We start from the raw sequence: 27,601 nt of genomic DNA on the forward strand, positions 1-27,601 counted from the left end.
AGCACCTTGCTCTTCTTTGCTGGTAGGGAAGGAACCTGCCCATTCCATGCTGATACACAACAGAGCGAGCACATTGCATTTTATGCTTTAGTAAACAGCATTATGACAAAACAACCATCACACTTACATGCAAGGGGGCTGGACACAAGTGAGAGGAAAGGATTATAAATACATTTCAGTTGCTATTTCCACTCTCTATATACTAAAGCTGTGAGACCCACATCTATAAAGTCATGTTTGAAATGGGAATGACTCTCCCTGCAAGACACGTTCACAACCCCTGCAGTCCCGCCCCCAAACTAAGTGCTCATCGCCACAAGCAAGGTGCAGTGAAGCTTCACTGAAGACCTGCTGTACGCGCAGTGAGAACAGGAGGACTCGTGGCACCTTAGAGACTAACCAATCTATTTGAGCGTAAGTTCTCGTGAGCTACAGCTCACTTCATCACGAGAGCTTATGCTCAAATAAATTGGTTAGTCTCTAAGGTGCCACAAGTCCTCCTGTTCTTTTTGCGGATACAGACTAACACGGCTGCTACTCTGAAACCTGTCTGTATGCACAGTGTTTGTACGGCTGTAACTATGCCAGGTGGGGAGAGGGAGGTGATTTCTTACCAATCTAGTTCTACGGTAGAACACCTAGTGTGGAGCGTTATACTGTATAAAGTGCCTTAGTAGAGTATAATTTATTCCCCTTCCTGTATGGAATAAGCTATACCATTGTAAGCACCTTTACACTGGTTTAACTGCATCCCCGTGAGGGGCAGGTGTACCGCCTTAGCTATACTGCTATGGCTGACGCAGCACTATGTCTGGGTGGAAACAAGGCCTGTAGATGTGATTTTATGCCTATTTAGTTAAATCAATGCAAAACCCTCCCTGGACACACTCAGTAACAGCAGCTTATTTTGGTTTAGCTTAAGTCAACGGGGAACAGGTTACAGTTAAACCCAAATGAGCCACTTTTACCTTGCCTAAGAGGCATTTGTAGCTGTACCTGATTTAACAAAATCAGGTTAAGTTAAACTGCAGCACCTTTCTTGTGCAGGCAAGATCTAAGGATCCCAGTGCGAAGAGTACCTAGGGGAAAGCAGTCAGTGCTTGTGAACTGGACTGGCAGCTAACAGCAGGCATATGGGCCCAGACTTTTAAAGGTGCTTATGTGCCTAGTTCCCATCAATTTCAATGGCAGTTAGGCATCTCAATACCTTTAAAAACCTGGCCTATAACTCCTTGTGTTGCAGAGAGATGGCAGCTGCCTGAATGCAACCCACCTTCCTTTATGACACTGAATTTTGAATAGAACTGTCAAACAATTAACAAAATTAATCGTGATTAATCACATAATTAAAAAAATGAATTGTGATTAATCACACTGTTACACAATAATAGAATACCATTTATTTAAATAGTTTTGGATGTTTTCTACATTTTCAAATATATTTAATTACAACACAGAATACAAAGTGTACAGTGTTCACTTTATATTTATTTTTGATTACAAATATTTGCACTGTAAAAAAAATAGTATTTTTCAATTCAACGAATACAAGTGCAATCTCTTTATCATGAAAGTTGAACATACAAATGTAGAATTATGTACAAAAAAACCCCTGCCTTCAAAAACAAAACAAAGTAAAACTTTAGAGTCTGCAAGTCACTCAGTCCTACTTCTTGTTCATCCAATCACTAAGAGAAACAAAAAGAAAAGGAGTACTTGTGGCATCTTAGAGACTAACAAATGTTTGTCTCTAAGGTGCCACAAGTCCTCCTTTTCTTTTTGCGGATACAGACTAACACGGCTGCTACTCTGAAACCTAAGAGAAACAAGTTTGTTTATATTTACTGGAGATAATGCTGCCCGCTTCTTAATTACAATGTCACCTGAAAGTGAGAACAGGAGTTCGCATGGCACTGTTGTAGCTGCCATCGCAAGATATTTACATGCCAGATGCCCTAAACTTTCAGAGCTTCAGCCATCGTTCCAGAGGACATGCTTCCATGCTGAAGACACTTGTTAAAAAAATAATGCGTTAATTAAATATGTAACAAAAAACCCTACATTTGTAAGTTGCACTTTCACGATACAGAGATTGCACCACAGTGCTTGTAATGAGGTGAATTGAAAAATACTGTTTCTTTTGTTTATCATTTTTACAGTGCAGATATTTGTAATCAAAAATAATATAAAGTGAGCTGTGTACGCTTTGTATTCTGTGTTGTAATTGAAATCAATATATTTGAAAATGTAGAAGAACACCCAAAAATATTTAATAAATTTCAACTGGTATTCTATTGTTTAACAGTGCGATTAATCGCGATTTATTTTTTTGAGTTACTTGCATGAGTTAATAACTGCAATTAATCGACAGACCTAATTTATAAACGTTTACTCTTATGTTGCTATCAAATTGGCCTTTGAATAAGGAACCAATCAGCCTCAGGATTCCTTTTGTGTTATGCAAAGCAGCCCTGGATAAAGACAATCCACCAACCTGAGCCATGTGACTGACATAAACCCAGCGAGCGGGAATGAAAGGTCACGTGATGGGGAAGGGATGGGTGGGGATTAAGATATTTTGAACCTAGTCCCAATTCCCAAAGGCTCTATGACCTCGCGCTCATCCAAAGCCTGGTAAGCAGCCTGTGCATCCCATCACCAAAGAGGCCAGATGGATATATCCTGACTTTAGCAAGGCTTTTGATGCTGTCTCGCATGACCTTCTCATAAACAAACTCGGGAAATACAACCTAGGTGGAAGACCGCTCCCAGAGACTAGTTATCAGTGGTTCATAGTCAACCTGGAACGGCATATCAAATGGGGTCCCACAGGGATCAGTTCTGGATCCGGTTCTGTTCAATATCTTCATCAATGATTTAGATAATAGCATGGAGAGTACACTTATAAAGTTTACAGACAATATCAAACTGGGAGGGGTTGCAAGTGCTTTGGAGAATAGGATTAAAATTCAAAATGAGTTGGCCAAACTGGAGAAATGGTCTGAAGTAAATAGGAAATTCAGTAAGGACAAATGCGAAGTACTCCACTTAGGAAGGAACAATCAGTTGCACACATACAAAATGGGAAATGACTGCCTAGGAAGGAGTACTGGGGAAAGGGATCTGGGGGTCAGAGTGGATCACAAGCTAAATATGAGTCAACAGTGTAACACTGTTGCAAAAAAAGCAAACATCATTCTGGGATGTATTAGCAGGAGTGTTGTAAGCAAGACACGAGAAGTAATTCTTCCGCTCTATTCTGCGCTGATTAGGCCTCAGCTGGAGTATTGTGTCCAGGTCTGGGCTCCACATTTCAGGAAAGATGTGGTCAAATTGGAGTAAGTCCAGAGAACAACAACAAAAATTATTAAAGGTCTAGAAAACATGACCTATGAGGGAAGATTTAAAAAAAACCCAATTTTTTCAGTCTCGAGAAGAGAAGACTGAGTGGGGACATAACAGTTTTCAAGTACACAGAAGGTTGTTACAAGGAGGAGGGAGAAAAATAGTTTTCTTTAACCTCTGAAAACAGGACAAGAAGCAATAGGCTTAAATTGCAGCAAGGGAGGTTTAGGCTGGACATTAGGAAAAACTTCCTAACTGTCAGGGTGGTTAAGGACTGGAATAAATTGCCTAAGGAGGTTGTGGAATCTCCATCATTGGAGATTTTTAAGAGCAAGTTAGACAAACTCCTGTCAGGGATGGTCTAGATAATACTTAACCCTGCCATGAGTGCAGGGGACTGGACTAGATGACCTCTTGAGGTCCTCTCCAGTCCTATGATTCTATGATATTCTAGGATGCCTTCTCTCACTGAGCTGCAGCAGCTATCCACTTCAAAGTGACTACGTGAGCCTCTGGGTCACCCTCCTGTACTATCTTGGACTAGTGCTGCCCGGAATGGGGGAGTGGGGTCAATCCCCCCCCACACACACACATACACACAGCTCCCAGGGAGTCCATGTAAGGGAAGTAGGATTCAGGAATGGGTTAAAGATGCAGACAAGGCCTTAATTAGCCCTGCTGTTGCTGCACCTGGGGAAGGGCAAAATTATCAAGGAAGCCCAACAGCAGGTAGGGGGAAGCCAGGAGGAAGTCCTGGGTCTGACAGAAGGAACGAGGACCCAGGAAGGGCACTGACCAGGCTGCTAGCAGTGGGCCCTAACGGCTGAGAGGCATGAGTCCTTGCAAAGAGGCCCAAGTGACCGAGGTGGTTGCAGGAGGTAGGAAAACTAGGCCAGAAGTAAACAGAGGCTGCGGGAGATGAAGACTCTTGGTGTGGTGACCACAAAAGAGGGTGCAGTGAGGACTGAGTGACTGGAATGGACTAAGGTGGTGAGTGTGCCAGGGCTGGAGACGCTGGGTAACACTGTTAGATTTGTCATTGTTTTCAGAATCCCAGGGGAAGGCCTGAGGGCCCAAGCAGGGGGCCCACAGATACTGAGACTGTGGTTTTGACTCGGGATTTGGTACCTGAAAGGGTGAACTCGCTGGAGGGTTAACTTGTGGGAAGTGGTGAACCACTAGGTGTCCAGAAAGGCTGCTGACAGGGGCAGGGAGAAGAAGAAACTCGCTATGTGGGTTCAGGCTCCAGGGCGCGCACTAGGCAGCGGGCTGCTCTTTCATGGGATTTTTGCCATGAAAAATTGATCTTTTTCACTTTTATGTAACTTTGCCCCAGAAAAGATAGACTTTGTCAAAAACTGCTTATTTTTTGGCTGAAAGCTTCCAAAAACTGAAAGTTTTCCAGTTTAAAAAAAATGCTCAAGGAAAGCAAACACTATTCCACTCTTGATGGAAATGTTTTGAACACCCATAGCTGAGACTAGCAGTCTTGCCAGATGGTAAGCCTTGTAATATTTAGGTCCCTTTCCTAAAGCCCAATGGCTGGAATCAGGTTATAAACTGAGGTTCTCAGTTATCACCTTTAAAAAAAAGTTTCTAGTCCTGATGGCTGCAGAGAGATGGTTCAGGTGTAGAAAGAAACTTAGAAAAAAAACAAAATTTCCCTTGAAAGTCTGTTTCCAAATTAAGTTAAGTTATCTCCCATCCAAAAACATTTGGCAATTTTTTTTTTTTAACAAGTAGCTGCAACAATAAAACATAACCTCAGTGTAAGCTTTTTCCTCAAGGCTGCGTAATCCCGGCAGGACCTTCTGCATCCCAGACTCTCATTCCCTGTGCCCAGAAGGCCTCCAGAGCATTGGTGGAAATTAACAGGACATGCGGCAGCACAATGAGTCAGCCGGACCCACTCAGACGGTTTTTTGCAGGGTTCCAGTAGAAGAGAACTGCCACCCTGTTATGGGAACCAACTGTGCAAATATTCACATTGGCGTACTACTCACATGAGTCAGGGGTCTTCAGATGGGGAAATTCATTTCATGCAGAAGGCCCGTGCCTGGCTTATGTACCACTTAAGCCCTTATAGGGAGTACATGATGCTGGCCTTTTGCGGAGAAGTGAATTTCACCACAGTGGGAGTAAGGGCTTCATTCTCATGCCCCTGCCACTGAGAACCTCAAACACCTGATCACTTCACGCTCCGTGCCAGTCAGTTTACAATATTTGCTACTGTGTAGTCACTGAACATTGAACTTCGCTTGTCTTGCAGACCTCACTGAGACTTAAAAAAAATCTAGCCAACCCTCTTGACTCAGCTATGCTATACTGTAATATATTGTCTGTAGGGCTGCATAAGAAATTATTGTTTGTATCATCAATTACATTAATTGGCAAATCTTTTTACAATCAAGAGAAATCCTGTTTGTAAAGGGATAAGCACAAGAGGACCGCACTTAACTCTGCATTGCCTGACTTCGGACAGCTTGTTTTCTCAACCTCAGCGTTCCACAGCACTAGTTTTCTGCATGGAATTTCCTTGTTCGTTCCCAATTGTCCCAAAATACTATTATTCTTTTTTCTTCATGAAACAAGCCTTCCACCCTCTAGAAATACTGCCAATGGCACTTCCCGAACGCTGCCTTTCAGAGGTCACGGGAACACATCTGCCTTCAACGGCTAGCTCTTTGTGTTAAATGCTGCCAGTTCCTATGGTGCGTGGGTTTTCTGATGTTCTCTCAGATGTGCGTGTCGTCTAAAGCCTCTCTCACACTCAGGACACTTATAGGGTTTGTCTGTCATGTGGATTTTCTGATGCTGAATGAGCGTCGAGCTCCTGCTGAAGCTTTTCTCACAGGTGGGACATCGATAAGGTTTTTCTCCCGTGTGGATTCTTTGATGATCTATGAGACCCGACTTCTGAGTGAAGCTTTTCTCACACTCATTGCATTTAAAGGGTTTCTCTGCGGTGTGGCTCCTCTGATGCGCCATCAGCTTGGAGCAGTGGACAAAGCATTTCTCACATGCAGAACACTTGTAAGGCTTTTCCCCTGTATGGGTTCTGGAGTGTTTGGTTAGGGTTGTGCTGGAGCGGAAGCCTCTCTTGCACTCGGGACACTTAAAGGGCCTCTCTCCTGTGTGGACTCTGCGGTGTTCAACAAAATGGGATCTCCGAAAGAAGCTTCTCTCGCATTTGCCGCACTGGTAGCGTCTTTCCCTTCCAGGGTCACTCCTGGGGGCGTTCGGCTGATCAGAGGGGCTGTCCTCCTCCACAGCGCCCTCCTCCGTGTGGACTCGGAGGCGGTGATCGCTGAGGGCCGAGCTGCGGCTGAAGCTCTTCTCGCACTGGGGACATTTGTAGGGTCTCTCTCCTGTGTGGATCCTCTGGTGCTCAATGAGCCGGGAGCTGCGGCGGAAGCTCCTCTTGCATTCAGGACACTGGTAGGGTCTCTCCCCTGTGTGGATCCGGCGATGCTCGGTGAGGTGTGAGTTCCGCACGAAGCTCCTCTCACACTCTGGGCACTGGAAGGGTCGCTCCCCTGTGTGGATTCTCTGGTGCTTGATCAGGTGTGAGCTCAGAGCAAAGCTTTTCCCACACTCTGTGCATGTAAAGGGCCTCTCTCCGGTGTGGCTCCTCCGATGCGCGATCAGCGCCGAGCCCTGCTTGAAGCTCTTCTCACACTCGCTGCACGTGAAAGGCCTCTCGCTCGTGTGGGTCCTGTAGTGGGTGGTGAGGGTTGAGCGGTTCCCGAAGCTCTTCCCGCACTCGCCGCACTGATGGGGCTTTTTCCCAGTGTGGACCCTCTGGTGCTCCGCTAGCCGCGAGCCTCGGCTGAAGCTCTGCTGGCAGTAGCCGCATGTATAGGGCCTCTCTCCCGTGTGGACTCTGTAATGCTGCAGCATGCTCGTGCTCTCTGCAAAGCTCTTCTCACACCTGGTGCACTTGAAGGGCCTCTCCCCCGTGTGAATTCTCTGGTGTTTGATCAGTCTGGAGCTCTGGCTGAAGCTTTTCTGGCACTCAGGGCATTTGTAGGGTCTCTCCCCCGTGTGGAGTCTCTGGTGTTCCATAAGCTTTGAGCTCCGACTGAAGCTCTTCCCGCACTCGGGGCAGCTGTAGGGTCTCTCACCCGTGTGCACTTGCTGATGCTGAATAAGGTGTGCACGCCGGCTGAATTCCTTCTCGCAGGTGGGGCACTTATGGGGTTTCTCCCCAGCATGGGCTCTGAAGTGAGAGGTTACATGCGACGGGCGAGGAGAGTGTTCATTGTATTCCATGCAGCAGTGCAGCCTCTGCTCTGGGGGGGTTCTCGCGGAGGCAGCGGCATCTTCCACTTCACTGAACCCTCTGCCACACCGATTCGCTCCACAGCTTCGGTTTCCTGCTGGCTTCCCCTGCTGTCCTTCTGACCCAGGCTGACCCTTGCCCACACCCCCGTCGCAGTCTGGGAAAGCACTTGCTCTGGCTCGTGGCAAGGTCCTGTGCTTGCCCAACCTCTCTGGAGACTCCTTGTCATTATTTCTTGAGACAAGCTCATTGGCTGGAATAAAGGGGAACCCAGAGCTGAATTAGTGCATGCACACAGTTCAATGGCTACTGAACTTATTTCATAAATGCCTAAGATAAATATATTTATGGTAAGTCCTGTTTTCAGAAATGATTTAGATACTCCAGAGCCTTAGGCTTGGTCTGCACTATAGAGTTAGGTCGACAAGGCAGCTTACGTCGACCTAATTACGTCAGTGTCTACGCTACAGCCTTGCTCCTGCCAATGTAAGTACCCTACTACACTGACATAACTCCACCTCCACAAGAGGCGTAGGACTTATGTCAGTGTAGTTAGGGCAAAGCAGGGTCTGTGTAGACACTATTACTTACATGGGCTGTTGGCTGTCTCTGCTGGAGCCATGAAACTGACAAGAAAGCTGGCTCCAGGCTCCCCAGCCGGGCTGCTGCGGAGTCTCCACTCCAGGCTGGGCTGCTCCCCGTGGTCCCAGTTCCCCACTCCCTGCCGAGAGCATGGCAGCCACCCAGGCTGCTGCTGGCTTGGGCTGCCACCCTGGCTCCCCACTGGGAGCCCAGCTGTTCCCCATGGTCCTGGTTCCCTGCTCCTCACTGGGACTATGGCAGCCAACCAGACTGTGGGCGTGAATCTCCCCGCCGGAGGCAAGAAGCCCTGAATGGCTTCCCCCCCCCCTCCCAGCAGGGACCCAAAAGCTGTGGGGGGTAGCTGTGCCCCTGGCGCTCAGTCCCCCACACTGTCTCTCTCCAATCCGTAGAAGTGCTCCTGGTGAGGGTGCACAGCACTGTGGCTGTAAAACGACCTAACCTGGGTCGATTTAAGACTGTAGTGTAGACATGCCCCATACCTCATTGAAGTCAATGGGACTTAGGCCTAAGGGCTAGATCCACAAAGAGACTGAGGTGCCCACTGGAATCCTCAGCCCCAGATTAGGTGTCCAGGCTCCCTACACAAGGCACGAGAGTCGGGTACCTAAGAATGCGAGTTACAGGAGACAGTAAGCTGGGCGTTTTGCTGCTTAAGTTAACCAGTAGGAAATGCTGACGAGAGGGCTGGGGCTCAAAGGTCATTAGAACTGGGATTCACAACTGCGAATCCTCTCCTGAAGTTCGGTGCCTAAGCCAAGGCAGCCCTTTCTCACAAACAGCCAGACTGAGAACCCCACCCCATTATAGCCAGTAACCCAGCGGTTGGGGCACTCACCTGGGAGATGAGACCTATTTTCAAATCCCCACTCTGCCGGAATTGGAGCACGGACATGAACTTGGGTGCAAACCTCTGACCAGTGCCCTAACTAGCACTTGGGTGTTCTGGGCTGGCTTTGTTCAGGTTAGCTGTGCTACGAGAACACCTACTGGATTGGGCCCCACAGGCAAGAAACACCTAGCTAAAGAATCCTATAGGGGCTTGGACATGAGCTAGGATGCTGAGCAGCTTGGCAGCCTCAGGAGTTACCTGGACTTGTGCCTGTCCGCCTGCAAAAACTTAGCCCCCAGGGAACTTCACCTGCAGAAACACAGGCGCTTGCAGGGTTGGGCAGAAGCTAAAAAGGGGTTCTGAGGATCGCTGTGGCACCTAGCCACTGGAGTTTGGTGCCAAAGTCCCTTTGTGGATCTAGTCCTAAATCACTTCTGAAAATGGGACTTGGGCTCCTTGGAAAATGCTGCCCATCATCTACAACAGAATATCTCAGCAGCCTATTTACTGAACTTGAATCTGGAATTCTAAACAACCAGCTAATAAATGCATCATGATCCTACTGCTGTTCATAGACGACCACTTGTTTTCTCTGTTTTGTGTGTCTTGTACAAGCAGACGACACTTAAAATTGACACCTCTCAAGCATACACTGATTGTTCCTAAATCTCAATATTGCAAGAACAAGCACCAGCTGGAATTTAGTTGCCATTTATTGAAAATGAATAGGATTCCTTTATAGAGTATTTGATTAATCCTAGAAAAATCTCTCTTATGTGTGCTAAATATTCTGTAAACTGGAATATGCTACAGGATAACTTGTTTATTCTTTTGTAGGACCTTTTTTATTGTTTATAAGAAATCCTGAAATCAAGTGTTCAATAGAATAAATAACTGAACTAATATATATATTACAACCATCAGATTAAGGAAGATTAATTGCAAATGGAATCCTGTGGAAGAGGGAAGCTTTTGAAATACCCAGACAGACAAGTATCAGCCAATTAACTGATCTGGCTGATTAGAAGGTTATCCCACATTTTCCCTGCCCCACTCTCTTCTGGGCTGTTATCTATGCAACATGGAGAGCTATCTAGGGCCGTGGTTCTCAACCAGGGGTCCGGGGCCCCTTGGGGGGCCATGAGCAAGTTTCAGGGTATCCACCAAGCAGTGCCAGCGTTAGACTTGCTGGGGCCCAGTGTAGAAAGCTGAAGCCTCACCACATGGGGCTGAACACCGCGGCCCTGAGTCCCGCCACCCAGGGCTGAAGCCAAAGCCTGAGCAATGTGGCTTCATGGGGGCCCCTGTGGCATAGGGTCCCTGGCAATTGCCCTGCTTGCTACCTCCTAACACCTGCCCTGGCTTTTATATGCAGAAAACCAGTTATTGTGGGACAACTGCAATTGAAGGAGGCGGTTCCTCTGAGCTCATATAAAATTCATATAGATTGCATCAACAATCAACTCTTCTCAGTGAGGAGTAGGCATGTTTGTGCTCCTTGCTGGAGAACAGCTAAGAGAAAAGAAAGGCAATCCAAGCCATTAGAGAACCCTCCCAATCCAAAATCACATCACACAGCACATTGTCTTTGGTTAGGACCGCGCTCCTGAAAATCACTGATCTTTAGTGACCGCAAGCATGAAAACAAAGGAACTAGAGAGGTGTCCCTAGTGCTATACACCTCACTGCTGGACCCTCTGTATGCACTGTCCAGCAAAGAAGTGCAGGTACACATAGCCTCCTCTTCAAAAGTGTCCACTGATTTGGGGTCCCTGAATTGCTGGATCCCCAAGTGGAGACATCTTTCTTCTGATTTTTCAGAGGTTTTCAGCATGAAAAAAAGGCACCTGGTGCCTTGTGCCAAGATTCAGGTACCCAGAGTCAGTGGGCATTCTTCAAAAAGATGGCCATGAGCTCATTACGTTTATTAGTGTCCCTCTGGGCTTCTGGGGATATCTCACAAGAACAGTGAGCATTATATTGCTCGTTAAGCTTAGGTGCCAGACAAGTCACTTCAACCATACTGTAACTAGGAAGGGGGGTGGGAAGAGAATTACTTAGCCTGTATAAGTAAGGACAATGATACAGGCCTGACAGGGCTGAGAAGAGCGTGGAGCTAGATATGCAAGTTAACAGGATGGGGCTATGTTAGCTTTTTGGATCCAGAGTTTTGGTTTAACCCATTCTGAAGATGGAGACCACACGCAAGCCAGTCCAACTTCAGATTGCAAACACCCTCAAGGTATGGGGGAGTTCAGATCCACGGCTTGTCACTTGGGTTCATTAGCATGGATATTTTATTACTATGCAAATCAGAATGCACAGTGTATTACTATGCAAGTAAGTATGCAAATTTTCATTACTATGGAAACTGTGTGGCAAATTTTATTACTTTGAAAATTAACATGCATATTTTTATTAGTATGCAAATTGGAATATGAAAGGATAAAACGAGGCCAAATCTTTTGGTCCTCCAGTAGTTTTAGTCAGTCCTTACTTCAGTGAAGGCTTCTTTTGAGGAAACATCGAGTCAGAACCAGACAAGCCAGAATCAGCCAACTTTTTACTAGGCAGCTTTTGAAAGATGCAAATAACTGTTAAAGTGTAAATTGTTACTCACCTGAGGAAATGTGCCTAGAACTGCCTCCTTCCCCTGAGTCCTGGCAAGTCTGGGCACATGGCTCTTCCCCTTGTTCTATCAGCCAGATAAGGGCAGGTTTGGTAGCTGCATGACCTGGCACTGGAGAAGAATGAACATTAGAAAAAACTCATTTCGAATATAAAGAATTTCGTATTTTCTAGGGGACAAAATAAACAAACAAACTTTTCCAATGAACCTTTTTGGGATGGGAAAATTGGGTTTTTGACTAAACAGTTTTTTTTGGTGAGAAGGGTCTGCTTGCTGCAGAAACTGTTGTTTAGGTGAAAACTTGAATGTCTAAAACCAAATATTTCCATTCTGAAGAGCTGCCACAGAGCCCCATGCTCCCATCCGCCTCTACGGGTTGGGCTCCCCAGCAGGACTTTTGTCTCCCATTATGCAGCACAGCAACGTGACCACCCCAGTGCACCACCTCCCCTCAACAAGACAGGACACCACTGTGCATCGTGGGAGATATAGTCCCATCAGGGACCACAGCCTACAGAACAAAATGGAGCATGGGACACTTGAACTACAACTCCCAAGGCACTGCAGCATCATTTTCCAAATAGAAATATTTTGGGGGGTTGATTTTCGGTGGGGAAAGCCCCATGGAATATTTTGACAAAACCTATTTTTCATTTTCATCTACATTTTCTGCAGGAAGAAAAGACCAGAACACTTTCCAACCAGATATCCGAGGCCTGGTCTACAGTACGTGGTTATTTCGGAATTAGCCAAGTTAATTTGAAATAAAACTGATTCCGTCCTCACGACCAAACCGCTTTTTTCGATTTAAAGGGCTCTTTAATCCGATTTCTGTACTCCACCTCAGCAAGTGGAGTAGAGCTAAAATCGAGATCGCAGTTCCGGGTTACAGGTACTGTGGATGCAATTTGACATTATTGGCCTCCGGGAGCTATCCCAGAATGCTCCCTTGTGACCGCTGTGGAAAACACACTCAACTCCGATGCACTTTTGAATTTCATTTCCTATTTGGTCACTGTAAGCATGTGTGACTCACCCCTGTGGCACCTCCTGCTGGTGCCCGGGGAATTAGCTCTACTTCCAGCCTTGGAGCGCCCTCTGCATTCCGGTATCCCGCTTACGCCGGGCCCCCATGTCCCTCCTGGACCCGGTGCCCCTTGTACACTGGGGTGCTGCCCCCTGGCAGTAACCCCTCACTTGCAGGGTCTCCCCACCCCCTAGCCCCAACCTCACCTCAGTCTTTGGCTACTGCCTAGTCACTATCTAGCCCCCGTTCACTGGGGCTGACTGCAGTATATAAGCCACCCCTCACAGGCAAGGGGGGTTTGGACCTGCTGCCTCTGCCTACCCACGGGCTGCCCCCTGCAACCCCAATACGTAACTGGCCTTCAACTAGGCCGCAGCCTGGGGTGTTTCCAGGCCGGAGCTCCCCAGCTCCCCTGGCCTTCCCCCAGCCCTGCTCCACTCTAGGCACTTGGTTAGGCTCCCCAGCAGCCAGGTCCTTGTCTCTCTACAGAGATAGTCTGTTTGGACTCCTGGCTCGCAGCCTCTTATAGGGGCCAGCTGGGCCTGATTGGGGCATGGCCCCAGCTGTTGCTGCCTTCCCCAATCAGCCCAGGCTTCTTGTCCCCAGCCACAGCCCTCTCTGGGGCTGTTCTAAGCCCCTCAGGGCAGGAGCAGGTGTCTACCCCGCTACAGTCACCATCAGCACAGGTGACCATCAACACAGTCCACCATCATAGGAGACCACGCAGTCCCGGATTCGCAGGTGAGCTCCTGCATGGCCTAAACAGGCGGTACTGTATCTCATCGCACGTTGGGGAGACGAATCTGTTATGGCAGAACTACGTTCCAAAAAAAGAAACACAAATACATATGCTAAAGTCTCCTGGGCCATGACGGAAAGAGCCTACTCCAGGGACACAGAGCAGTGTCGTACAAAAATCAAGGAGCTCAGGCAAGCTCAGGCGTACCAAAAAGCCAGGGAGGTGAACGGGCGCTCTGGGTCACAGCTCCATACATGCTGCTTCTACCATGAGCTGCATGCAATTATGGGGGGTGATGCCACCACTACCCCACCACTGTCCATGGACACCTGCAATGGGGGAGTTGCACAGAGTGAGGAGGATGAGTTATTGGAGGACAAGGAGGAGGAGGACAGTGCACAGGCGGCAAGTGGGGAATGTGTTTTCCCCCCAGCCAGGAACTATTCTTAATGCTGGAGCCAACAGCCTCCCCCACTCCCAAGGCGGGCTCCCAGACCATGAGCCTGGAGAAGGCACTTCTGGTGAGTGAGAGCCTGATCGGAGCCATGCAGTGGGGGGAAACCCAGCTGCACTGGGCTGTTCGCATTTAGTTTAAAGGGCTCATCCATGCTCAGAGCCTCATCGGAGCCACGTGATGGGTGCGGGGATGTGTGTTGTATGAAGCGATCATCCCAGAGAGCTTGCAGGCCCTCCTTTTATATGGCAAACCCACCAGGCTTTGCTTGCTATGGGAAAGGGGGCCCGGCAGTTTGTAAGCATTGAAATGAATGCGGAAGAAGCAGAACCCCACATGCCCCTAGGGCTTACCATGGCTGCCTGCAAGCTGAATTCTGTTGCCCGGCCGCGTGTGATGGCTTACTCGCACCAAAGTGGCAGGCACTTCAGTATAAGAGGCAAAATGAGACCTTGTACAGAAAGAACATGTGCTGTGTACTATGAATTGCCTGTTTCACTGAGAAACAGTGTCCGCTTTGTTCTCTAAAATGTATCTTTTAAAATATGACCCTCCCTTTTTCTCCTCCTGCAGGTGCAAATGTTTCAACAGGGCCCCTATCTACTCCGTCCCAGAGGCTGGTCCAGATTAGAATGTGGAAAAAATGAACTCGGGACGACATGTTTGCCGAGCTCATGCAGTCCTCCCGCACTGATAGGGCCCAGCTGAATGCATGGAGGCAAACAACTGCGGAGTCCCGTAAAGTGTTACATGAATACGAAGAGAGGAGGGACCCACGCGATGAGAGAAGGCAGGATGCTATGGTCAAGCTCATGGGGGAGCAAACTGACATGCTCCACTGTATGGTGGATCTAATGCGGGAAAGGCAGCAAGACCACAGACTGCCCCTGCAGCCCCTGTATAACCGCCCTCTCTCCTCCCCAAGTTCCACAGCCTCCTTACCTAGACGCCCAAGAACATTGGGCGGGGGGGGAGAGGCTACAGGGACCCACACACTCAACCCCAGAGGATTGCACAAACAGCAGAAAACTGGCATATCCGAAATTTTGATTTGGTTTCTGGACTTGTGCTTCCCTCCTCCTCCACCCCCCTAACCCAGTACCCACCCCCCTCCCTCGGTCTACCTTCTGATCTAACCAAGTCAGTAAACTGCGCCAGTGCGCTTTCAAACATCCAAAAGCACATTCTACCACCATTCTGCACTTGCTCAGCCTATAGATGAACTGCTCCTTACTACTGTCCAGGATGCCTGTGTACGGCTTCATGAGCCATAGCATTAATGGGTAGGCTGGGTCCCCAAGGATAACTATAGGCATTTCAACATCCCCAATGCTTATTTTCTGGTCTGGGAAGTAAGTCCCTTCCTGCAGCTATTCAAACAGACCAGAGTTCCTGAAGATGCGAGCGTCATGTACCTTTCCTGGCCATCCCACGTTGATGTCGGTGAAACGTCCCTTGTGATCCACGAGCGCCTGCAGCACCATGGTAAAGTACCCCTTGCGGTTTATGTACTGGCCGCCCCGGTGTTCCGGGGCCAAGATAGGGATATGCGTTCCGTCTATCGCCCCACCGCAGTTAGGGAATCCCAGCACATTAAAGCATCCACAATGGTCTGCACATTTCCCAAAGTCACTACCCTTGATAGCAGCTGGTCAATGACTGCATTGGCTACTTGCAGCACAGCAGCCCCCACAGTAGATTTCCCCACTCCAAACTGATTCCTGACTGACCAGGTGTTGCAAGCTTCCACAGGGCTATGGCACTCGCTTCTCAACTGTGATGGCTGCTTTCATTTCGGTGTCCTTGAGCTCCAGGGCAGGGGACAGCAAGTCAAAGTTCCATGGAAGTGGCCCTACGCATACGAGAGTTTCACAGCCACTGGGAATCATCCCATACCTGCAACACTATGCGGTCCCACCAGTCTGTGCTTGTTTCCCGGGCCCAGAATCGGCGTTCCACGGCATGAACCTGGCCCAACGCCACCACGATCTCCCAATCGCCACATGCTGTGCTTCTAGGAACGTCTGTATCCATGTCCTCATCAGTATAGTAATCGCGCTGTCGTCGCTTCCTCGCCCAGTTTTGCAGGTACTGCACACACTGCTGGATAATGCGCGAGGTATTTACAATGGTCAAAACTGCAGTGGAGATCTGAGTGGGCTCCATGCTTGCCGCACTATGGTGCCTGCACCAGTAATCCTGGAAAAAGGGTGCGAAACGTAGGAGAGCAGAGTGGCAGCGGAAGAGGTGCTGTTCAGTTCACGATAGCCAAAAAAAGGCGGGAAATGGTTGTCTTCTGTAGCTTTCACGGCGGCGGGAGCCCAGGACAGACAACATGGAGAAGCTTGGTAGCGTGGCAAGAGCGGGAGAGCAGAGTTTGCAGTGGAAGCTGTGCTGCTTGGTTCATGATGGTTGAGCAGAGTTGGCAGCGGTCGATGAGGAAGAGTAGATACTTATAGAGATTACATAGAAAGTCAAGAGCAAATGAGAGGTGGATTCATAGTACCAGGAGAGAAGCGGTGCACCGTCTGCTGAAAGCAGTATGGCGTCTACACGCCAAAAAGGCACGAAATGATTGTCTGCCGTAGCTTTCACGGAGGGAGGAGTGACTGAAGACACACACCCAGAAACACTCGCGAGAATGTTTTTGCTCCGTCATGCACTGGGAGCTTAACCCAGAATTCCAATGGGCCGCGGGAACTGTGGGATTGCTACCCACAGTGCACCGGTCCGATATTCGATGCTAGCCTCGGTACTATGGATGCACTCCGCCGAATTCACGCGCTTTAGTGGGGACACACAAGACCGAATGTATAAAATTGCTTCCAAAAATTCAAATAGAATAATTTTGAAATAATTTTGTACTGTAGATGTACCCTTAGACATTTTAAGGGAATTTGGTGGCTGCAAAAATTAATTTTTGTAACCATGAGACTGATGCCCTCTGATTGCTCCCAAAGCGGATAGCTTATAGGCAGGATGTGCTTTCCCCCTCACTGTACTGTGAGTGTACAATCTGAAGGAAGAGCAGTTTGGTTTTCCTATCAGTTTGGTCCTTGGACTTTCTGATGGGGCTACTTACAACTTGTGGAATTAAGTCCTGGTCTAGTAAAGCACTCCAAGAACATGTTTAATTGTAAGCACGAGTGATCCCACTGACTTCACTGGGATTAGTCCTACCATATCCTTACAGCACTTTGCTGGCTCAGGTCTTACTGCCTGCTGTGATGGAGTTTGTGATCTAGACCCAAAGCCACTGGGAACAGGACTAAGGCACACTAATAATTCGTTTTGCACCAAATGGTAACTAACATGAAACCAACACCATTTCTTCACTGAAGGTGAGATGGGTAGCTGATCAATACTGAATGCTAATGAGGACCCTAACATAGAGGAGACGTACAGAATACAGTGTGTACATAGGTGTTGGAATTATGGCTCCTGCGCCCCCTGGTGTGAAGTGGTTTCCATCATATGCAGGGTTTACAGTTTGGTTCAATGGCTCTCAGCACCCCCACTGTACACATTGTTCCAGTCCCCTTCACTAGAGACATGGATGAGCTCAGAAGTTTGGATGGTGAGGCAGCATTAAAAATTCCTTCAAAGCCCATGGATTGAGTCACTCACCTATTTACATACCTGAACACACTCTTCTCATTTTTAGAGGGTTTTACTGAATGGAGCTTGTGTAGCATGTAGGTGACCTCTTTGTTTGATGTCTCCTGGGGAGCCTGTACAGAATGCAGGGGCGCTCTGTGTTTTAAATCTGCACAATTTATAAGCTAACTCCTTAACCACATGAATAAAATGTGTCAAATCAACATCTCACTGTCCATGGTACTGACTGATATGGCCAGCCTACATCTCCCATGATGCAATGTGGCCTCCCCTCTGACCAAGCAGCGTTGTGCTTCATGGGAGTCATAGATGACTACAGGTATATCATGGGAGATGTAGTCCAGCCAGGGAAACTGGCCCATAGGGGAGAATGAGGCCATCAGGCACCTGAACTATAACTCCCATGAGGCACTGCAGCACCACAGAGAGATGTTTAATGTTGAACTTTTTTGTTCCATGCAGTTGATATTACAAATCTTAACCCTGATTTGGGATGAAAACAAATGCTGAAATATCAGAAATATCAGTTTCCGGTGGAACAGAAATTCCAGTCATTCACTTGGTTCTAGTCATCATTCAGAGATGGTTTGTTGAGCAAGAATCTAAGAATTACTTCTTCAAAAGGAAGCTACCTCTGTTTTCAGAGCTGGCAGGTGTGACTTTAGTCCATTTTCCTAAAACTCCAGGGAGGGATCTCTCTTATCTATTAGAAAGTGTATTTTAGCAGCAACCTGGTCTCAGTGTTTAAGACTTTCATCAATCAACACATAACAACAGTGCTTATATATATGAAGCATTATGAAGAAGTAAAGGGTGGTGAATGAGGGTTAATCTTGGTGCTGGTATATAATATTTTGCTTCTCCTGGTCACCTGTGTGGGGTTTTAAATATTCTTGCATTTTAAAATATGTGTAGTTAGTTGTCCTTAACAATGGAACTTGTAATCCTCTCAAAACTATTACTCCATGTTATACGTAATGAAGCAGATTTTAAATCAATATTTAGTGTATAGTTTTTCTTATATGCATAGTTAAATGTAAAGAAGTATATAATACTTATTTGCAACTGAAAGATGCTGTCAATAGAGATATTGCAGCTACTGCTATATTTTGGGAACATGTGAGGAATCTATGGAACTTGTCTACACACAGCTTTTGTACTAGTTTGAAACTGGTTTAGTTACAGTGGTGCAACCCTCCACTGTGGAGCACAAAAAAATCAATGGCACATGGAAATAACCATGAACTGAATCTGAGTGAGAGCTGGCAAAGAAAAATTCTCTTTACCCAGGAAGATCAAAGTCTCATAGTTGTCCCTCATAACGTCCCTGTAGAGCTCCTTCTGCCATTCCGCTAGCTCCTCCCATTCCTCCTTACAGAAATAGATGGCAACATCATCAAATGTGACCAGGCCCTGAAATGACAAATAAACCATGATCAGCAAGGTTTGCTTCAGTCACATCCTGACAGCGGCAGCCCTGGGTCCCGGCAGGGGAACCTTTTCCTGTGTGTAACTCACACTGATAGCACACACTCCAGTTGGTGCATCCAAGGTGAATCCCACACTCGCTGCCCTCGCTTGTCCCCACAGGGCTCTGATGGAAGAAAATCAATTCCCAAAGGGATGCTGGGATGGTGAGTAGTAGCTTTGCCATTCTCACAGTAGAGACTCCCCAACAAGGCAGCACTAGTTGCCACCACCCCTCTCGAAATGAGGGACACGTGACCCTCAGGATGAGGGACAATGCACTGTGAAATGAGGGACACGATGAGGGACGTCCATTTCTTTACTGAGCACCCCCAGGAGTGCACATTTCCTGCTTCTCCACAGCCCCATCACCAATGAGCCTTTAAAAGCCTCCCTGCACTGCCAGCTCCACCTCCCTCTCCCCACCAAACACACCTGCTCTCTCTCATAAGCCACATCCTCCTTCCCCCTCCAAGGCTCCTCCAAGCCTGTTCCCCGTTATGACCACTCTGAACCAGCGTGTCCGTCCGTCCCCTGCCCAGCTCCGCTCCAAGCCTGGATCCTCCTGAGCCTGCGGGCCTTCTCCCCTGCCCCCCATACCAGCTAGGACTGAGGACTTACAACTGTGCTCTGAGCAGCCGATGAGCACAGCGGAGCCACAGCAGGGTCACCTGACAGGCTTGCTGAATTCTTTGGCCAGCTCTTAGGCCCAAGAGCAGATCTCTGGCTACTCCATGAGGCACATGCCTGCAGCTGTGGTCTTGCTCCTGCCTGCCCTGCTCCCAGGATTGAGCCCAGCCTGGCTCCTGCCTTGTTCCTGCCCTACCCAGTTCGTTCCACCCCTGCTCAGTTCCTGGCTCTGGCTTCTGCGCTATTCCTGGCCACTGACTCCAGCTCGCACCACAAGGCCTGACCACCCACGCCCCGCTTCATGACAATGCCTCAGCTCAATGCTTCACGTGGATGCTAGAGGGGCTGTAGACTCACTCTCTTCTCTGAAGCAGGATCAGCCGTCACCCTGCATGGCAAGGGCCTGTGGCTCTGCACCCAGAGCCCACAACTAGATGGGTAGTAAGAGCTGTGACTCCACAAAACCTACGTGAGGAGCAGGGTGATAAGATGCTCCCGCTCCCAGTCCCTGAGCCACAGGAGGCTGCAGCTGCCCCCTCCCTGCACTGCTGATCAGCTCAACAGTTGATCAGCAATGAGGGACTGCATGCTGACAATGTTAAAAATCAGGCCGGATGAAGGGTGTCTGGTATGAGGCTCAGTACAGGCATAACTGGATGAAATGCTCTGGCTGCGCCACACAGGAGGTCAGACTAGACGGTCTAAGTTCCTTCTGGCGCTGGTGTCTATGAACCAACAAAAAGCAGATAGGAGAAAGGGCTACGAGAACAAGTCATTGTTTGTGGTGTGCTCCACAGACTGGAATTCCAGCGTTTCTCTGCATGCCCAGCAGCTGCGTTTGCTGGGTTAGGTGCAGCTGCACTGAATGGTGGAGGGAATACGTGGAGCAGCTTGGCAGAGCTGTTCCTGTGATAGGAGGAGATGTGCCCAAGCGCCTTGAGAGATCCAGGCCTCATTTCAGTGCTGAATTTTGTAAGTCGTGTCCATAAACATGCACCAGGGCATCTTCTTGCCATGGGGACCGCCAGCAGTTTGGTGGTGGGCTGCTGGGGCTGAGTGAGGGGTGAGTGAGACCAATGCCTCGGAAGGGTGAAAGGGGTGGCAGGTCTGGAGTGACCTGTGTGGGGTAGGCTCCGTGTTTGAACGTACAGCAGGTGCAGGTAGTTCCTGTTGCTACACCTGACTAAACCCGAGTTTTACCTGAGCAAAGAGGTGTTAGACTCTGTCCTGCAGCGCTCACGTGTGTGCTCTGTCCCCAGGAGGTTCTGGAGCATCTATGTGGGTAGCGTGCTAGTACATGTTACTGGCTTGTTGGGGCACTGCTCAGAGGGCAGGGTTAAGGTTGCATTGTGGGGGTGGCATGTACTTTATCCCTTCATGTTCTGGTTTTCAGAGGTTTACATTTAGCTACTCTCCCCGTTCAGGGCATAAGGCACCAATGGACAACCTTAACTCTGCTTTAACCAAGTTTTGGGGCATTTGATTTCCTTGTTTGTTTTTAAATAATTTCTCAGCACCCACGTGTTCCTCAGCCCAGCTTTCATCCTCCACAGCTCTAGCTCCTTGGCAAGAATTACCTCGGCCACAGAATGGACAGGCTGCATGTTCATCCCTTCACAGATCTTGCATCAGCTCTCCTGTCAGCCTGGCCATCACAGCCTGGTTCTCCCTCCTCCACTTCGAGAGGCAGATGTCAGCATGGACCCTCCAGGTTGAGGAGCTGGGGAGAGGGTGCAGGAGCAGTGCAGGGACCCAGCATGGAGTCAGTGGTGATCTTTCTGAAGGGGGGGGACAGACCTGGAGAGTGTGTACCTGCTGGAGGCAGGGAATGAAGACAGTCCCTACCCCAAATTTGGGCCTAGTGTGTGGAGAAGAGGTGGTACTCCAGAAGGCTCAGAGGTGTGTGAAGTGGCCCATTCATTTTAATATGATGTTCTCAGTTGAATGAGAAAACCCAATGGATGTGAATAAAGCTTGAAACAATAACTCTGAGAGGAGTGAACCACTCCATTCATCTGAGTGGCTGGTCCCTCCCCATTTCCTTGGGCATTTACTGTCTGCTCACACATTTGGGGCAGGGAGAGGTCTACTGCCCATTTGTTCCCCCTCCCCGCCCCACACACACACCCTTCAAGTAGCACGACCTCCATAGACCTTGGCACTCACACTGGGGAGGGCAGCAGGGAGTTCACAGTTATGACCCCTCCTCCTTCCCCATTTTTGTGAGGACCAGCCCCCTATGAGCCGGGAAAACGGACACTGCCTAAAGAGATGGGGCTGTGAATGGGAGGCATAAACCAGAACTTTTGGTCTCTGGGCAAAATTTCCAAAGGGAGCCGCTCCAGAATGCGGGCAGAGAGCAAGGCTCATGCACAGGACACAGGGCTTGTCTACACTTAAAATGCTTCAGTGGAGATGCTACCCATGCAGACGGGAGGGCTGAGAGTTGGTGGCTAGAATTCTTCTGTCGACCTCGCCCTGCCTGGGGACTTAGGGCAGCTTAGCTACACCGAGCAGGGGTGTGGATTTTTCATATCCCCGAGTGCCATAGACCAGGCCACATTCTCTGAAAATAGCCAAGGGAAGGGCACGAATTCCCAGAGTCTGGGTGCAGCTCAGATTGAGCAACCATATTGTGTCATCCTGAGCCACCAAATTACAGTGACAACAGACTGCCTGGAAATCCTCTTGCCTCTGCAGAGCCTGAGCCTGTCTGCACATGTGTTCACTCTCTTAGGTGCCACAGTCGGATACACGGCAACCCGAAGTTACAAACTTTACCTCTAGTAATGTTTTCAGTAGTGCTTCCTGGCAGGGGCAGCAGGGGCCATGCACTAGCTGAGGGGAACTGAGCGAGGGGGTCAGTGTGGAGAGGATCAAAGCCATAGTCTGAGCCGCAGACGTGACACAGAAAAAGAGTTAGAACGAGAAATTCGTAAAATGCTCATTGTAAGGGGGCTCTATCCCCTTGCTCAAAAAGCCCCAAAAGTGGCATTAACACTGCCCAGCAGTCCCACAGGGCTTATTAAGACAATTCCAGGCAATATATGGAATTTGGAACACTTAGAATTGTTCCTCTTCAAACCCGAAGCATTGCTTGACCTTACCCGTAACAGAACTGGCATTCGGCTATACCAGTAGCTGTGTTAGAGAGGCAGGACTGTTTGTACAGCACCAAGCACAATGGGCTCCTGGTCCATGAGAGAGGCTCCTGGGCACTCCCACAATATAGATAATAAATAATATGGAAGAAATGTAAGCTCAGTACTAAGCCCAGTCAGATAGGGCAACATGAACCAAATGTCACAGTTTGTAGGAAAAGACTTAGCAGGGGAGAGGCCTGTTGAATTTGGTTGCAGGGTTAGAATTCACTCTTCACTCATGCGATTCTCTTCAAGATGCGGTTTTGGGTCTAGCACTGATAAGCGACTGAAATCACTTCACAGCTATGGAAGACAGATTTCTTGAATGTCTTCTATGTTCCCATCGCCTTCTGAACCAGGAAAGGGAATATGGGCAGCATGTGAACCACCGGCTTGGGGAGGCAGGCCCCCAGCCACACCCCTTCTGCCCCAGGGGCGCCCCACCCCTTCTGCCCTCCCTCCCCTGCTGAGCCCAGAGACGCCCCCACCGCAGCTGCTGGTCCCCCAGCCCTGGCCCCCCTGGAGCCCAGGCTACAGGGGAAGAGCAGAAGGCAGGAGGGAGCATGGGCTCCCCTGGCCTGTAATACCTGCCACCCGTGAAAGGGAAGATGAATAAAAGAGCCTTGGCCAATCAGAGCAATTAGATTATTTTAGAGGAGCTAGAGCAGAAGGGTAACCTCATGGTCAAGGACTCAAGAGACTGGGTTCAATTCCCTGTCTGCCAAAAACCGTGTGTGACACTGGGCAAGTCACTTAGGGCTGGTCTACACTGAAAACCTATATCTGCCTAGCTATGGTGCTCAGGGGTGTGAAAAATCCACACCCCAGGGAGACAGAGCTATGGCAACTTTAGGGCTTGTCTACCCTTGAAACACTGCAACTGTGCCGCTGTAGCACTTCAGTGTAGACACTCCCTACTTCGACAGAGGGTTTCTCCCACTGGCGAAGGTAATCCACCTCCCAAAGAGAGGGGATAGTTAGGTTGATGGAAGAATTCTTCCATCAACCTAGAGCGGTCTACACTGGGGGTCAGGTCTGCTTAACTATGTGGCTCGGGGGGGGGGGGGGGGGGGGGGGGAGGAGGTATTTTTCACACCCCTTAGCAATGTAGCTGGGTCAACCTAATTTTTTAGAGTAGACCAGGCCAAACCCCAGGTGTACACAGCGCTAGGTCGACAGGAATTATTCCATCGACCTAGCAATTGCCTCTCGGGGAGGTGGATCAACTCCCACAACTGGAGAACCCCTCCCATTGCTATAGCGAGTGTCTACACTTTAGCTCTACAGCGGTGCAGCCGCAGCTGTGTCACTGTAGCATTTTAAGTGTAGACATAGTTTTAGTCTCTCTCCCTTTATTCCCGTGCCCCCTTCAAATAACAGCACTTCCCTTACAACACCTCTATGTGATCGGATGGACTTAAAGATTCTGAGGTGCTCAGATACCATGATAATGGCAGCCATGTAAGATAAGATAGAATCCATTAGTGATGAACCTTCCATTTTGAAAGTTTTGGGATTTGGGATATTCTGGATGTCTTTGTCTTTCTGTATTTCTGGGATACTAGAGATTCGTTTGTTCCCCTCAACCTGGAAATAGTGAAGTAAATTATTCTTTTCATCGTTTCCAGTGTCAGCTACTTGCCCTCTATTATTTTTGTCTAGAAAAGGCCTGCTCCTTTGAACACCACTGCTGGTTCCAGGCCTTTGTTTCCAATGATTTCTATGTAGTACAAACCAATGGTTTTATTCTGACTCTGATCAGACACAATACAAAGTGTCTAGACTTTGGCACGAAAAGTGTTTCATTAAATATAATGTTGATTAAAGTCAAAATTCATCAAGCTTCCACTTAGGATCCTCTATGTCCCTCCTTAAAGCCTAATTTTCTCATGATGCCAACAGATCACTATAGGCTGGCTGTGGATGGCAAGTGGCAAGCTGTGATTTCTGCATTTCTGCTAAATTCTGTTAGCCTTAGTTTTAGCTCATCCTCCCAGCTTGTCTGTCTGTTTTGTCTACCTGTTGTGGCCTGACATTCGAATTGTGGGCTCTCTGTGGAATGTTGTCTGTGTACAGCACCTAGCACAACAGGTCCGAGATCCGTGACTGGGTCCAAGGCGCTCCTGTTAATTACAGTTAATAATCTTTACCATTATCACTGGTTTTGATCACGTTACAGCATTTGAGAACCACGGGCTATGCTAGAATTTTCACTGTATCTTTTACCCACAGACATAGAGCCCATGAGGTGCCATGATGGAGTCCTACCTGAACAGAGCCATCTGCAGCCATTTCCCTTCCTGATGTTCCTCTGACAAAGGGCTCGTTTCTCAGCTGTAGCTCGCCAGCCAGTGCGGAATCCAGGTCTCTTCCTGCCTGCGACAAGTTCCCCCCACCTGCTGAGCTGGGGCTGCCTGCCCCTTGCTCACCCTGCAGGAAAACACAAACAAAGGATAAGTGACTGTAGGCGAGCAGCATTTCTGTGCAACACTGGAACAAGCCATCAAACAGTTTACCGTCAAGAGACGGACGTAGGCAAACAATCTTAATTTAGAAGGAACAGGAATTTCACAGGCACAAAATGTGAGAGAATAAGATAGGCTGCTCGAATACCCTGTGATAGCGGATATGGCAGCAGCTTTAACCAATATAAAGAGCAAACAGCCCAGCACCATGTGCAGCAACGGGAGATCCTGACGGGAACTGGGTGGGGAGGCTTGGGAGAAGAGGGGGACCCTGAGTGGGTGGGGGGGAGAGGGTAGCTGGGGATCTGGAGCGGATGGGAAGCAATGGGAGAAGTTCTGGAGGAAGGGAGAGATGCTAAGGCCCTGCATCCAGCAGTGCCCAGGCCACGAAGGGGATCGCAGGGGAGGTAGCTCCACCTGTACATAGACATGCCCCTCAAGTGATACTGTGGTGAGCTCCTCCAAATCTGCAAGCAGCAAGAGCCAACAGGCAGGAGCAGGGATAGGAGCCACGGCTACGCAGCGAATGCAGGGTGGGCTCGGTCCCCCCCGAGAACACTTTCACCAGCTGCTTATGCCCCTAACTAATCAGATACATATGTTCAAAGTATGATGCAAACATTAACCAATTTATAGCAGCAAGACAATTGTCCATCAGGTATTATTGTCCCCATTGTAAACAGCTGGGGAAACTGAGGCAGACAGTGGCTTGCCCAGGCCACACAGGGACCTGGTGCAGAGATAGTATTGCATCTCCAGGCTCCCTGTCTCCCACCCTGTGCTCATCGCTCCCTGCTGTCTCAACGGGGACCTGTTCACTGACCCGGGGGAACGTCCGGCCCGTCCGGTAGGGACCTGGGCTAGCCTCGCACACTCACATTTTCAGCAACAGAGCTGCTATTAGGGCCTAATGAGCTCCAAGGGACTCCCACCTCGCCTCGCCTCGCCTCACCTCCCCTCCCCTCCCGGGGACTCCCGCCTCCCCTCCCCCCACCCCGCCCCCTCCCCTCCCGGGGACTCCCGCCTCCCCTCCCCTCCCCTCCCGGGGACTCCCGCCTCCCCTCACCTCACCCCGCCCCCTCCCCTCCCGGGGACTCCCGCCTCCCCTCCCGGGGACTCCCACCTCGCCTCACCCCCTCCCCTCCCAGGGACTCCCGCCTCACCTCACCCCACCCCCTCCCCTCCCGGGGACTCCCGCCTCACCTCGCCTCACCCCACCCCACCCCACCCCCTCCCCTCACCCCTCCCGGGGACTCCCATCCCACCTCACCTCACCTCGCCCCGCCCCCTCCCCTCCCGGGGACTCCCGCCTCACCCCACCCCCTCCCCTGCCCTCCCGGGGACTCCCGCCTCACCCCACCCCCTCCCGGGGACTCCCACCCCGGCTCTCTCCGGGTCCAGGAGCGGCCCCCCCGCCCCTCAGCCACGCAACCCAACGACGCGATCTCGGCCACCTCCCCGCACGGGCACTGGGTCCGCGGCGGAGGCAGGAGCCCGGAGCGCTGCGGGGCCCGGCGCGGGGCGGCTCGCCTGGCGGGCCGGGCTCCGGGCCGGCCCGTTGCGCAGCGGCTCGCCGCGGGAGGGGCGCGAGCAGCCCGGCTGCGGCCCCCCGAGAGACCCCCGGGCTCGCCGCCTCCACCCCCGGGCGGGGCAAAGCGCCACGAAACGTCCGCGGGGCGCGGCCGGCGGGAAGCGACGCAGCGGCGGGGCCTGGCGCCGCCTCGTGGCGCTTTCGGGGAGCGGCGGGAGCCGCTCGGCCGAGCCCCGCTCGGGCCCTTCGCGTTTTCCGCTCCCGGGCCGCGGGCGTGGGCAGCTCGCCGAGGCTGGCCCAGGGGCTGAACTTGACACCTGTGAGGGGCCCAGTGTGAAGCTGAGCAGCTGGGCCGCGGTTTGCGGGATGAGGGTTTCAAGCAGGAGGCTGGAGAGGTGATCGCTGGCAGGGATTTCCTGACCCCCCCGCGCGCCCCAGTTTTGTGAATTAGTTACATGCAGTGTTGGCAATTTAGTGACTGTTTGGAACTTTGAATTGAAATTGAAACATTAATACGCACTTTAAAAGCGTACCCCGTGTATGAGAAACTACGTGAATCTGAAAAAGTATCACAGATTTGAAAAGTATGAACATGGACTAGCTTCCTTGTACAGCCGTTGTTTTTATGACCATGTCAGTGCCTTCATTTCGGTGATGTTCGCCAACCTAATACTTTCAAATGGTGATTTGTAAGCAAAGTCTAAATGAGCTCTCCCTGACAGCTAGTGATGAGCTGGGGCTGGGGGGAAAGGCTTCAGGACCAGATTGTGTTTACATTCACACCTATTTACCTAGGTATCCCGCAAACAGAGCTGTGTTGCCCAAGTGATAGATTTTGG

At 49.7% G+C, this 27,601-nt stretch overlaps 1 protein-coding gene across 1 annotated transcript; it reads right to left on the reverse strand.

Annotated features, from left to right (window-relative positions):
- Positions 1 to 73: 73 nt before the first annotated feature.
- On the reverse strand, positions 74 to 26,881 carry LOC102940605 (zinc finger protein 883). The gene is made up of 5 exons (XM_037879218.2): positions 26,686 to 26,881; positions 25,035 to 25,196; positions 18,813 to 18,939; positions 11,680 to 11,799; positions 74 to 7,880 (listed from the first exon to the last, which is right to left on the reverse strand). Exons 2-5 carry the CDS (start codon positions 25,056 to 25,058, stop codon positions 6,052 to 6,054), a joined length of 2,100 nt encoding a protein of 699 aa, XP_037735146.2. The 5' UTR covers positions 25,059 to 25,196; positions 26,686 to 26,881; the 3' UTR covers positions 74 to 6,051.
- Between the last annotated feature and the right edge of the window lie 720 nt (positions 26,882 to 27,601).

The sequence above is a fragment of the Chelonia mydas genome, chromosome 15 (genome assembly GCF_015237465.2).
Source record: "Chelonia mydas isolate rCheMyd1 chromosome 15, rCheMyd1.pri.v2, whole genome shotgun sequence".
Classification (NCBI taxonomy): domain Eukaryota; kingdom Metazoa; phylum Chordata; order Testudines; family Cheloniidae; genus Chelonia; species Chelonia mydas.

Bases quoted from the DNA above. Each gene is read 5' to 3' on its own strand.
- LOC102940605 (XM_037879218.2), bottom strand. From the start codon at position 25,058: ATGGCTGCAGATGGCTCTGTTCAG. The intron at 18,940-25,034 runs GTAGGACTCCAT...TTGTCATTTCAG, and splicing joins CTGCAGATGGCTCTGTTCAG to GGCCTGGTCACATTTGATGA. The intron at 11,800-18,812 runs GTAAAGAGAATT...ATTCTTCTCCAG, and splicing joins TGAGACTTTGATCTTCCTGG to TGCCAGGTCATGCAGCTACC.